Raw genomic sequence first — 14,550 nt, forward strand, 5'->3', positions numbered from 1 at the left:
TATTATGTCCGTCAGAGATGCCCATCAACAAAAGAGATCCACCTCCTAGTCTGGGATGGAGGGGGAAGGAAGAGAGACTGCCCAGAACAGGAAGACGCCGAAGCAGTCATGGTTGGCAAGATGACGAGCGGAGGTCATCCGGAGGAGGGGGAGGAAGCCCGCAGCTACTTTGACCAATTAGAGAAGGAAGAGGCCCCGTCATCACCGATGTACCTGGAGCTCCTCAGCGCAGAGGTGGAGGAGTTGTGCCGTCAGCTCCAGCAGTCTTGGTACCGCGCAGCCGCAAACAGCGAGAGGCAGCGCAGCCGGCCCCATGGCCAAAGCCTGCAGCGGAAGGGACCGGCACCAGAGACGCAGCGGCGGTAGGTAGGACCACCGACCCTGTCCTGGTAGCCGTGGAAACCCTCTTTGTGCCCATAGACTCCCCACCACCGCCATCACCTGGCCGGGTGTGTAACCACTTAGAGTGGGAGCGACCCTGGGAAACTTTGCAGACCCCTGACGCCCCGCTGCAGCCGACGAAGAGACCGTAAACATCCAGGGAGAGTGGGTAACCTTCCGGTGGAAGCATACCAGCACCGACCTGATCGGGTTCCCCGGGGAGGCCCAAGCAGAAGGGGAGCAGGTGGAGGTCATAAGTCAGCAGGCACTCCAACAGGAGTGGGAGGACAGGGAGCAGGAGCTCCGACACCAGGCCACGAAAGAGACTGACAGGCCAAAGCTCGGGCCAGGAAGGTGGGACATGAGGACAGGGGCCCGTGGAGACAAGGTACCGTGGTGACATTCTGCCTTAAAGCTGGATGGGGGGTTATTAAAGAACCTGATGTTTATCGGGAAGTATTTGTTACCAGACGGGATGTGGAGGCTCACCTAATAGAGGGACACCCGGACAGGGACCTCTACCCCGGTGACCGTGTCACCTATACTAGACACGGGGGAGACAAAGGGTGGTACGCCCTACATGTACACAGATGTGTACCAAAGGTTCTAGAATCTCCCACTCGTGACCTTGAGCAATCAACACCAGTGGCTCCACGTTGCCCGCCAACACCCTCACCTGGCAAGGTGACTTCCACATCCATTCCCCACAGAGCACCTGTCATCCTGTGCTCAAGATGTACCAGAACAATTATTGAGCGACAATCGTGGAGCGTGGATGCGCTCTATGTGTTACCCGGTAGCCGCTCACCTCCGCAGGGGCTACCTTGGACAATGCCACAACTAAAACAAAGTAAATACTGAAAATGACTGTAGATAGTTAAAAGTTCACCTGTTGCAAGTTTCTAAAAATAACTGCTACTGATTGAAAGTTCATTAAACCTAACCAGGTTTATATTTAAAGGGGTCCCACTTTTAAAGGGATCCTCTGTTTACAAAAGTTGCATTTTGCTTAAAGACACTTGAGTCATGGACAGTGAATAGCTCACAAACTTTGTTGTAAATAGTTTGCACCTTCTTAAAGGTGCTTCCTACTGGTTTTACAAAGGCACTTTTAAAAAGACTGCTTCTAACTTTACTGTAAAAGTTGCTTTGTTTTAAAGAGACCTGAAGAAAAACCTGTTTGGCGCAGCAGGATTCCAAGTCTAGATGCATGCCTTGTAGCCCGCCCAACCCTACATTGGGGGTTAATGACGGGTCCCTGGCTTGTTGCTGCTGTTCTAAAGTTAATGATTGACTTGAGTATTAATTGCACTACCTCAGCATTGAAAGACCCGAATGTTGACTTGTCGCACTTTGCTAGTTAGAATTATATGTTGCATGATAGAAAGTTGATATATTAAATAGTTAATATAGTGAATTAAAATAAAATTGAGATTGTATACAGATAGTTATGAAGATATCTTGTGATGCACTTTGGAATAAAATGAATAAGATATAGTGAGCCCGTGGGCCTTTTTCCTTGACTTGGGACCCAAATGCAGACGTAACAGTAGAACAGCAAATTTATTCAATGAAGAAAGAAGAAGCAATGTCACCTAAATGTTGGGAACCTTTAAGGGCTATCCGCAAAATTACAATTGCTGATAACTAAGGGTCCAACCACTTTCAGCAATCTTGAAAATTGAACCACCAGAATGGGGCTCTGCAGAGCATTGTCTTGAATGTCAATCTACCCCACCCTCTCTTTATGACCTGTGAACATGTGTTCTGGACACACACGCCCACATCCCCTCTCAGCTGCGAGCCCTTAGGTGCACATAAATTCAAAGCCATGAGTCTGACCAGACGTGCCTGACCATCTTGGAAATTCCATCTTTTAAATTACAGATTTTGAATTACTATGAATTAGACTACAATTGGACTGGAATTGACTGGAAGGTAAAGGAATAGAAAACCACTATAATGTTTCGGTTTATTTTAACATTCACTCCAATACTACCTTATTTCTTCCTATCTCCTGTAATCCCTCCACCCAGTAAGGAACTAGTCATTTCTTCCTCCATCCTCCCCAGCCACCTCACCTCCTTTACAGAACTATTCCTCCACATAAAATCCTTTTTCTCCAGGCACACACGGCCACATTATGACCTATCCAGCTCTCACCTTCTAATGCTCTGTCTTTCTTCTCTTCATTGCTGGCGACATGTCCCCATATCCTGGCCCTCTTCAATACATCCCCACACTCATTTCTAATCCCCTGCCACGATCCTCTTCACATCTTCGCAACCACTGTAACCTCATACCCATTCATCCAGCCCCCGCTCACCCGGTCCCCCTACCTGAAGCACTATGGAACGCACGCTCTGTCTGCAATAAACTGTCATTTATCCATGACCTCTTTATCAATAACAAACTCTTCTTCCTGGGCATCACTGAAACCTGGCTCACCCCCTCTGACTCAGCCTCTCCAGCCGTGCTTTCCTATGGTGGATTCCACCTCTCTCACACCCCTCGCCCCAGTAACAAATGTGGTGGAGTGGTTGGCTTGCTCATTTCCGATACCTGCTCCTTTACCCCAATTCCACTACCAACCTCTGCTACTCTTCCCTCATTCGAGGTGCACCCAGTCCTCATCTACTCCCCCTCCAACCTCCAGCTGGCTGTCATCTACTGCCCCCAAGAACTAGCCATCTCCACCTTTCTTGAACACTTCACCACCTGGCTACTTCATTTCCTCTCAGCCGACATACCCACTATCATCATGGGTGACTTCAATATCCCCATTGACACATCCACCTCTAAACTTTTATCGCTCACTGCCTCCTTTGGTCTCACTCATTGGTCATCTGCAGCCACCCATAAAGATGGCCACACTTTGGACGTCATCTTCACCCTCCTCTGTTCCCTTACTAATCTCACTAACTCACCCCTCCCCCTGTCTGACCACAACCTACTGACATTTTCTTCCCTCTCCCCTCCTTGTGCGCAATCTCCACTCCACAAACTCACTCACCCTTGCAGAAATCTCAAACACCTCAATCTACACTCACTCTGAGTCCATTCTCCCTCTTACAGACATAGCTTCCTTCCATGATACAGATGATGCTGCCACTTTTTATAACACCACAATAACAGCAACACTCGATTCGGCCGCCCCGCTCATACCTAGCAAAACTCGTAGAATCAACAGGCAGCCCTGGTTAACCAGCCTGACCAAAGAACTCAGATGGGCTTCCAGGATCGCTGAAAGGCGATGGAAGAGATCTCATTCTGCTGAGCACTTCACTGCATACAAGCAGTCCCTCGCCAGCTTCAAGTCAACGCTCACTGCAGCAAAACAAACTTCTCAACTCTCATATCCTCTCTGACTCACAACCCTAAACAGCTCTTCAACACTTTCAGTTATCTACTCCGTCCCCAAGCATCTCCTCCCTCCCCTCTCATTTCGGCTGAAGAATTTGCCTCTTTCTTTATCGATAACATCAGACAAAGCTTTGGCCCGCAGCCGCCAATGCCCCTCCTCTTGACTTCTCAGCCCTGTTCCAAAGCCAGCTTCTCCATCATGACAGACGATCAGCTCTCCATCCTTCTGTCAAGATCACATCTCACCACTTGCACGCTTGACCTGCTCCTGTCCCACCTCATCCCTAACCTCGCATAAGTCTTCATCCCAAACCTAACACAACTCTTCAACCTCTCACTTACAAACAGTGTCTTCCCCTCATCCTTCAAACACGTATCAATCACACCTATCCTCAAAAAACCCTCACTCAACCCATCCCATCCTCTGTGTCCAGCTATCGCCTGATATCCCTTCTCCCTTATGCCTCAAAACTACTGGAACAGCATGTCCATCTTGAACTGTCCTCCCATCTCTCCTCCTGCTCCCTCTTTGACCGATTACAATCTGGCTTCTGACCACATCACTTAACTGAATCTGCCCTAACTAAAGTGACCAATGACCTACTAACTGCCAAGAGCAAGCGACACTACTCTGTCCTCCTCCTCTTGGACCTGTCTTTTGCTTTCGACACCGTGGACCACTCCCTCCTGTTACAGATTCTCTCATCTCTTGGCATCACAGACTTGGCCCTATCCTGGATCTCATCATATCTAACAGACCGGACATTCAGTGTCTCCCTCTCCCACACCACCTCCTCATCTCGCCCCCTGTGTGTCGGTGTTCCCCAAGGATCAGTTCTAGGACCCCTACTCTTCTCCATCTACACCTTCGGCCTGGGACAGCTCATAGAATCCCACGGTTTACAACATCATCTCTACGCTGATGACATGCAGATCTACCTATCTGGACCGGATCTCACTTCCTTACTGACCAAAATCCCACAATGTCTGTCTGCTATTACATCCTTCTTTTCTGCTCGTTTTCTAAAACTGAACATGGACAAAACTGAATTTATCATCTTTCCCCCACCTCACTCTACTCCTCCACCCGACCTATCCATCAATGTCAATGGCTGCTCACTTTACCCGGTCTCGCATGCTTGGTGCCTCAAGGTGATCCTTGACTCTACCCTCTCTTTCAAGCCACATATCCAAGCCCTTGCCTCCTCTTGTCAATTCCAACTCAAAAACTTTTCCCGGATCCGTGCATTCCTTGACCATGAAACCACAAAAACACTAGTACATGCCCTTATCTCCCGCCTCGACTACTACAACCTCCTACTCTCTGGCCTCCCCTCTAGCACTCTGGCACCACTCCAATCCATCCTAAACTCTGCTGCCTGACTAATCCACCTGTCTCCCCGTTACTCCCCAGCCTCTCCTCTCTGCCAGGCCCTTCACTGGCTTCCTATTGCCCAGAGGCTACAGTTCAAAACACTAACAATGACATACAAAGCCATTCACAATCTGATTGCCCCATACATCTGTAACATGGTCTCCCGTTACCTACCTACACGCAACCTTCGATCGTCTAGAACGCCTTCTCTACTCCTCTCTCATCTCTTCCTCCCACAACCGCATCCAAGACTTCTCCGGTGCTTCCTCTATACTCTGGAACTCTCTACCCCAACACATGAGGCTCTCACCTACCATGGAAACCTTCAAAAGGAACCTGAAGACCCACCTCTTCCGACAAGCCTACAACCTGCAGTGATCCCCAGTCTACTGAACCGCCGCATGACCAGCTCTACCCTCTCCTAGTGTATCCTCACCCATCCCCTGTAGACTGTTAGCCCTGGCGGGCAGGGTCCTCTCTCCTCTTGTACTTGTGTGCCTTGTTTTACTCATGCTTATTGTACTTGTCCATATTTGCCCCATTCACATGTAAAGGGCTATGGAATAAATGGCGATATAACAATGTATAATAATAATAATAATAATAATGGAGCGGAGATGTACTGTATCTGCTCAGTCTCCGCTTCATTCATTGACTATGAGATTGCAATAGAAAGCCAAGCACAGCAGACCCGTTTCCAGCTGACCCGTTCACAGTGAAATTAACTGAGCACGTACACCTTTGCCCCACTCAAGAAGGGGCTGCAGAACCCTATTTTAAGGGTTCTACAGACAAAATCTTGGGATCGCTGCAAGTCCCAGCAATCAGCATGCTATCCCTTATCTTGTAAATAGGCAGTAATTTGTGATTTAGAGACTAAGGGTAACCCTTTGAAGGGTTATCTATTTTGGAAAATACAGTACATTTCGGTTAGAAGGATAGCAGGTGATGAGCTAATCACATGGTGTCCCATAACTAAGGTGCCTCGCCATCAACCATTAAGAAACCAGACATTAAATGTTCAAACCAATTGATTACATGGTTCTCATTAAAATCAATTGGCAGTCTGATGTGTTGGGTTATTTCAACATTTCTACCCTTTATAAATTATAGCTACTCACTCCTTTGGCTCAAAGTTTGAGATTATGAGACAGACAGATTTATTACCCCAGCCATTAGAGGAAGCCTGCCTAGGCGAAACTTGTTGGGGAGGCTGTGAGTGAATTTTATTAACTTTAGTGATTCTTGTACATCATAATATATACAGTGGGGCAAAAAAGTATTTAGTCAGTCAGCAATAGTGCAAGTTCCACCACTTAAAAAGATGAGAGGCGTCTGTAATTTACATCATAGGTAGACCTCAACTATGGGAGACAAACTGAGAAAAAAAAATCCAGAAAATCACATTGTCTGTTTTTTTATCATTTTATTTGCATATTATGGTGGAAAATAAGTATTTGGTCAGAAACAAAATTTCATCTCAATACTTTGTAATATATCCTTTGTTGGCAATGACAGAGGTCAAACGTTTTCTGTAAGTCTTCACAAGGTTGCCACACACTGTTGTTGGTATGTTGGCCCATTCCTCCATGCAGATCTCCTCTAGAGCAGTGATGTTTTTGGCTTTTCGCTTGGCAACACGGACTTTCAACTCCCTCCAAAGGTTTTCTATAGGGTTGAGATCTGGAGACTGGCTAGGCCACTCCAGGACCTTGAAATGCTTCTTACGAAGCCACTCCTTCGTTGCCCTGGCGGTGTGCTTTGGATCATTGTCATGTTGAAAGACCCAGCCACGTTACATCTTCAATGCCCTTGCTGATGGAAGGAGGTTTGCACTCAAAATCTCACGATACATGGCCCCATTTATTCTTTCATGTACCCGGATCAGTCGTCCTGGCCCCTTTGCAGAGAAACAGCCCCAAAGCATGATGTTTCCACCACCATGCTTTACAGTAGGTATGGTGTTTGATGGATGCAACTCAGTATTCTTTTTCCTCCAAACACGACAAGTTGTGTTTCTACCAAACAGTTCCAGTTTGGTTTCATCAGACCATAGGACATTCTCCCAAAACTCCTCTGGATCATCCAAATGCTCTCTAGCAAACTTCAGACGGGCCCGGACATGTACTGGCTTAAGCAGTGGGACACGTTTGGCACTGCAGGATCTGAGTCCATGGTGGCGTAGTGTGTTACTTATGGTAGGCCTTGTTACATTGGTCCCAGCTCTCTGCAGTTCATTCACTAGGTCCCCCCGCGTGGTTCTGGGATTTTTGCTCACCGTTCTTGTGATCATTCTGACCCCACGGGGTGGGATTTTGCGTGGAGCCCCAGATCGAGGGAGATTATCAGTGGTCTTGTATGTCTTCCATTTTCTAATTATTGCTCCCACTGTTGATTTCTTCACTCCAAGCTGGTTGGCTATTGCAGATTCAGTCTTCCCAGCCTGGTGCAGGGCTACAATTTGCTTCTGGTGTCCTTTGACAGCTCTTTGGTCTTCACCATAGTGGAGTTTGGAGTCAGACTGTTTGAGGGTGTGCACAGGTGTCTTTTTATACTGATAACAAGTTTAAACAGGTGCCATTACTACAGGTAATGAGTGGAGGAAAGAGGAGACTCTTAAAGAAGAAGTTACAGGTCTGTGAGAGCCAGAAATCTTGATTGTTTGTTTCTGACCAAATACTTATTTTCCACAATAATATGCAAAAAAAATGATAAAAAAACAGACAATGTGATTTTCTGGATTTTTTTTTCTCAGTTTGTCTCCCATAGTTGAGGTCTACCTATGATGTAAATTACAGACGCCTCTCATCTTTTTAAGTGGTGGAACTTGCACTATTGCTGACTGACTAAATACTTTTTTGCCCCACTGTATATATATATATATATATATATATATACACTGTATATACCTGGATAGTTGGATAGTACTAAAATCCATGGACTGCAGCCATGGCTTAGGTAGGATAGCGTAGCTTCAGCAAGGTGTTGAATACATTTAGTTGAAGAGAACTTCAGAAATCTGGTTACATAATGAAACAATACAAGCTCAATCTAGTATTTTTAAATAGTAGTGACCGTCTTTTAATTGAAATGAATAAAAGTCATGTTTTACTGCATCCCTTAAGTAGGGTCTATTTACCCTTTGGGTAATCTGTTGTTTAGATTTATGAGTCGGATAGAATATGATGTAGTGGTAAGCCCAGCTTTACCAAATCTCCGTACTTAATGTGGATATACCTTAATGGGCCTCCCATCAGGAGTGAGAACTTCTTCCGAGAGCTCCATCATCTTTAAAGCCATTAGTGCTATTGCCTTGGCATGACTTTTGCTCTTCCTGTGAAGTCCAGCTGCCACACAGTATGCATCCCCAATGGTTTCCACCTGTTACAGACAGAAAAATATATTTGATCAGAATAATAAAAGTCATTATAAATTCTTCTATATCAGGCATTTCAGTGCATAATTCAGTCTTGGATTGGGCAATTTTGCCAAAAGATAAAATCTCATTTACTTTCTTAACTATATAGGCAACTTTCAATTTTAATCCTATTTTTTTTCTAAACTTAGTCTGGGTATGTATGAAATAAAACTTCCTTGGATTCCAGCCAGCATCTGAGTCCCGGCCTTCAGCTATAACATGTCATCACATGTGATGGCCACAAAATCACCAGAGAAGGCAATAACATTTATTTTTTTCATTATAATAGTTTTTCTTATTTCCACAGGAAAACACGTCCAAAAAATCCCAAAACAAATCTGCTACACTTGCACTTTTATTTATGTGAATTCTCTCTCATTTGATTACATTTGTGGAATATCCATATGTACGGCTTATTTTTTTGAGTGTATATCAATCGTTGAGTATATTCCCTTTGCTGTTACTATTACTATACCTTTATTGCTGGAGATGAGCGAACCTGAACTGCACAAAGATAGCGAGAGAGAAAGAGATTTTTTTCCAGCCGAAAAAAATTCAGGTTCTCCATTGATTTCAACCCGATGAACCCAAACTTCCACACGTCCGCTGATCCCTATTTATCCCCTAATACTCACTTAGAAACATTACTATTTCTTTGAAGTTTGTACATAGTTCCTGTACAATTTGATATATGTAAAATGTATCTTTTAACCGCCTTCATCTTGGGTTTTTCCGTTTTTCCATTTTCGGTTTTTGCTCCCCTTCTTCCCAGAGCCATAACTTTTTTTTATATTTCCGTCAATATGGCCATATGAGGGCTTGTTTTTTTGCAGGATGAATTGTACTTTTGAAAGACACCATTGATTTTGCCATAAGAGTGTACTGGAAAACAGGAAGAAAAATTCAAAGTGCTGTGAAATTGCAAAAAAGTGCAATTCCGCAATTTTTTATTTTTGTTTACCATGTTCACTAAATGCTAAAACTGACCTGCCATTATGATTCTCCAGGTCATTACGATTTCGTAAATACAAAACATGTGTAGGTTCTTTTTATTTAAGTGGTAAAAAAAAAAAATTCTCAAAAAAAAAAAAAAGTTGCCATTTTCCGAGACCCATAGCGTTTCTATTTTTCGTTATCTGGAGCTGGGTGATCGTTTATTTTCTGCATGCCGAGCTGACATTTTATTTTGATCGCCAAAAATTCTAGAAGTTTGATTTTTTTTCTCGTAACGCTGTTTACTGATCGGATTAATTCTTTTTATATATTGATATACCAGGCGATTCTGGACGTGACGATACCAAATATGTGTATTTTCTTTTTTTTATTATTGTTTTATTTTGAATGGGGCGTATGGGGTGGCTGTTTTAAACTTTTATTCTTTTTTTCTTTTTAAAAACACTTATTTTTTTACATTTCACTGCCCTCAATAGTCTCCATGGGAGACTAGAAGCTGCGATCATCCACAGCATCAGAAATGCTCACTTGCTATGAGCGCTGACCACTGGGTGGCGCTCATAGCTATCCAACAATGACAACCACAGGGGTCATGCCAACCCATCTGCGACTCACGGTCATGTGACATGGGCACCGATGGCCGTTATTAGTGATATGCTTCCAGCGCAAGCATGTTAGATGCCGCTGTCAGACATTGGCAGCGGCATTTAACATGTTAACAATACCACAGATACCTCGACACACGTTTCACGGATGTGCTTTCTCTACGGGAGTGTCACACCCCCACAACCCACTAACACCCCCACACCACTACTAATGGTAAGACGGCGCTGCTCTGGGACCACGGCTAAATTTGATTTTTCAAGTCTGACCAAAAATCCGAATTGTGGAGAAGACACTTGGCAAATTGGTGAAATTCATTTGATTAATTGCTCATCCCTAATTCAGACTAAAACAAGGACTAGAGATTTAAAATATAGGAATACTAATAGGCCGACACACAGTCATTTGTCACACAACTAGAATTTCAACAAAGTGTACAAAAATCAAATCAATTTGTACTACCAAATATTAGTGATGAGCGAACGTGCTCCAATAAGGCGTCATTCATGCTCAGGTGCTAACCGAGTGCCTTCGGAGTGCTTGAAAAATATGTTCGATTTCCCTTGGCTGCATGTCTCTCGGCTGTTGGACACAGGGATTGCCTGTTTGTTAGCCAATCCATGCTTGTGTTGCAGTTGTCTAACAGCCGAGAGACATGCAGCCGCAGGGACTTGAACATATTTTTCAAGCACGCCAAAGACACTCTCGGTTAGCACCCGAGCATGAATTACGCCTTTTCCGAGCACGTTAGCTCATGATTACCTAATATGACAAACATTGTAACAAATCTAAGCAGCAAAATGTACTTCTTTCTCAATTCATGCACCTATCTCCACCTCCTGCATTCCTTATTCACTTGTAAAAATGGCTAAAATCAGTCTTGCTCAAGTGGGGACTGACTGACAGCTCACTGAAGAATCAGATTACAGCTGCCAATTGAAATCTATGAAGCAGTAATCCCTCATGTTTGTGTGCGCTGTGTACGGGAAACTAAAGGCCCCTTCACATTAAGCGATGCTGCAGCGATACCGACAACGATCCGGATCGCTGCAGCGTCGCTGTTTGGTCGCTGGAGAGCTGTCACACAGACCGCTCTCCAGCGACCAACGATGCTGGTAACCAGGGTAAACATCGGGTAACTAAGCGCAGGGCCGCGCTTAGTAACCCGATGTTTACCCTGGATACCATGCTAAAAGTAAAAAAAAACAAACACTAGATACTTACCTACCGCTGTCTGTCCTCCAGCGCTGCGCTCTGCTTCTCTGCTCTCCTTCTGTACTGTCTGTGAGCCGGAAAGCAGAGCGGTGACGTCACCGCTCTGCTTTCCGGCTCACAGACAGTACAGGAGGAGTGCAGAGCACAGCGCTGGAGGACAGACAGCGGTAGGTAAGTATCTAGTGTTTGTTTTTTTTTTACTTTTAGGATGGTAACCAGGGTAAACATCGGGTTACTAAGCGCGGCCCTGCGCTTAGTTACCCGATGTTTACCCTGGTTACCAGTGAAGACATCGCTGGATCGGTGTCACACACGCCGATCCAGCGATGTCTCCAGGGAGTCCAGCGACGAAATAAAGTTCTGGACTTTGTTCAGCGACCAACGATCTCCCAGCAGGGGCCTGATCGTTGGTCGCTGTCACACAGAACGATTTCATTAACGATATCGTTGCTACGTCACAAATAGCAACGATATCGTTAACAATATCGTTATGTGTGAAGGTACCTTTAGACAAAAATCCTGGAGGAGGCAAAAATCTGGTCAAAAGTATGGGATTCAGTTACTATAATGGCCAGAAATCGTGTCACTAGAGTTGAGCGACCTTGACCTTTTTAGAGTCGAGCCGGGTTTCGCGAAACCCGACTATCTCAAAAGTCGGGTCGAGTGAAATCGGCCGATTATGACGTAAAGTTGGGATCGACCGAAACACGAAACCCAATGCAAGTCAATGGGGCAGCATAGTCGGCAGTGAGTGGGGGCCAGGAAAACACCTAGAGTGCCCATTTTAATGTCAAAACCATCCATTCTTCTTAATGAAGCTTGTCAAGCGTAATTTACCTTATAATAATTGGAAGGCATTTGAAATTGGGGGTCATTTGGCTAAAGTTGTGGTGGGTAGGGCTGGTTCAAGTAATTAGTGGGCCCAGGAAATCTGGACCACGTCACGGCAGTGGAGCAGGGAGAGGTAAGTATTTCAACTTTGCAAGTGCTGTGAACCTGAGCAAGCAGGGGGGGCCCACTCGTTGGCATTGGCACTGGCACAGGGCCCCTCAAAGTACAGCGGTGTGTTTGCACGGCGGGGGCGCCTCCCACCGGCAGCAACACTTTTGCGTACTATGAGAGGCCCTGTGCCAGTGACGTCGCCAACTAGTATTCCTCCCCCCACCTGATGAAGGAACCTGCACTTTCATCTGCACCTTCCTCTTTGTCCCCGTGTAAGGTGGTATGGTATGCGGGAAGAGCAACCTGACTTTCAGCAGGGTCACAATGTTGTTGTGTAGCGTGCACGGGGAATGTTGCGTTATGGGTCAATGTACCAGCAGACTCATCTATCACTGGCTGGGCAATGGGCAGGATGAGGAGGAAACACAGATATAGGCCCAAAGAATAAAGCTGGCTAAATGCAGTTCAAAATTGGTAACACAGGAATAACCAGGGGGCATTGCAGTGGAGGACAACTGGAATGAGAGGCTGACACAGAGAGTAGGCCCAAATCAGTAAGTAGTCGAAATGCAGTTCAAAATTGGCAACCGTAGTAAACAGGCGGCACAGCTTTGTTCAGTGGAGGAGAACAGCAAGGAGTGGCAGACACCGATAGTAGGCCCCAACCCAACTAGTAGGCCAAATGCAGTCTAACATTAACAACTACTTAACGAGCGCCTGAAAACGGAATTTCAGGACAGGAAACCAGGAGAACAGCAAGGAGTGGCAGACACCGATAGTAGGCCCCAAACCAACTAGTACGCCAAATGCAGTTGTTCCGTTTAACCACAATTTAATGAGAGCCTGAAGATAGAAGTTCAGGAAAGGCAACCTGGAGAACACCTTGGAGTGGAACACACCATCTCTCTACACCCCATACCCAATTTGTAGGCCTAATGCAGTGTAGTTTCCAAGAACTACTAAACGAGAGCCGGAAGATCGAAGCTCAGGAAAGGCAACCTGGAGAACACCTTGGAGTGGAACACACCATCTCTCTACACCCCATACCCAATTTGTAGGCCTAATGCAGTGTAGTTTCCAAGAACTACTAAACGAGAGCCGGAAGATCGAAGCTCAGGAAAGGCAACCTGGAGAACACCTTGGAGTGTAACACACCATCTCTCTCCACCCCATACCCAATTTGTAGGCCTAATGCAGCGTAGTTTCCAACAACTACTAAACGAGAGCATGAAGATCGAAGCATTGGCGAGGAAACCTGGGGAACACCTTGGAGTGGAACACACCATCTCTCTACACCCCATACCCAATTTGTAGGCCTAATGCAGCGTAGTTTCCAACAACTACTAAACGAGAGCATGAAGATCGAAGCATTGGTGAGGAAACCTGGGGAACACCTTGGAGTGGAACACACCATCTCTCTACACCCCATACCCAATTTGCAGGCCTAATGCAGCGTAGTTTCCAACAACTACTAAACGAGAGCCGGAAGATCGAAGCTCAGGAAAGGCAACCTGGAGAACACCTTGGAGTGGAACACACCATCTCTCTACACCCCATACCCAATTTGTAGGCCTAATGCAGTGTAGTTTTCAAGAACTACTAAACGAGAGCCGGAAGATCGAAGCTCAGGAAAGGCAACCTGGAGAACACCTTGGAGTGGAACACACCATCTCTCTACACCCCATACCCAATTTGTAGGCCTAATGCAGTGTAGTTTCCAAGAACTACTAAACGAGAGCCGGAAGATCGAAGCTCAGGAAAGGCAACCTGGAGAACACCTTGGAGTGGAACACACCATCTCTCTACACCCCATACCCAATTTGTAGGCCTAATGCAGCGTAGTTTCCAACAACTACTAAACGAGAGCATGAAGATCGAAGCATTGGCGAGGAAACCTGGGGAACACCTTGGAGTGGAACACACCATCTCTCTACACCCCATACCCAATTTGTAGGCCTAATGCAGCGTGGTTTCCAACAACTACTAAACGAGAGCCGGAAGATCGAAGCTCAGGAAAGGCAACCTGGAGAACACCTTGGAGTGGAACACACCATCTCTCTACACCCCATACCCAATTTGTAGGCCTAATGCAGTGTAGTTTCCAAGAACTACTAAACGAGAGCCGGAAGATCGAAGCTCAGGAAAGCCAACCTGGAGAACACATTGGAGTGGAACACACCATCTCTCTACACCCCATACCCAATTTGCAGGCCTAATGCAGCGTAGTTTCCAACAACTACTAAACGAGAGCCGGAAGATCGAAGCTCAGGAAAGGCAACCTGGAGAACACCTTGGAGTG

The 14,550-nt window shown here is 45.7% G+C and overlaps 1 protein-coding gene across 1 annotated transcript in view; it reads right to left on the reverse strand.

The window, feature by feature from the left end:
- Nucleotides 1–14,550, reverse strand: part of GUCY1A2 (guanylate cyclase 1 soluble subunit alpha 2) — a 370,353-nt gene that overhangs the window by 68,942 nt on the left and 286,861 nt on the right. Inside the window, exon 6 of the mRNA XM_069759124.1 lies at nt 8,357–8,500. Coding sequence (XP_069615225.1) covers nt 8,357–8,500 — 144 coding nt within the window. The remainder of the gene's footprint in view (nt 1–8,356; nt 8,501–14,550) is intronic.

The sequence above is a fragment of the Ranitomeya imitator genome, chromosome 3 (assembly GCF_032444005.1).
Source record: "Ranitomeya imitator isolate aRanImi1 chromosome 3, aRanImi1.pri, whole genome shotgun sequence".
NCBI classification, from domain to species: domain Eukaryota; kingdom Metazoa; phylum Chordata; class Amphibia; order Anura; family Dendrobatidae; genus Ranitomeya; species Ranitomeya imitator.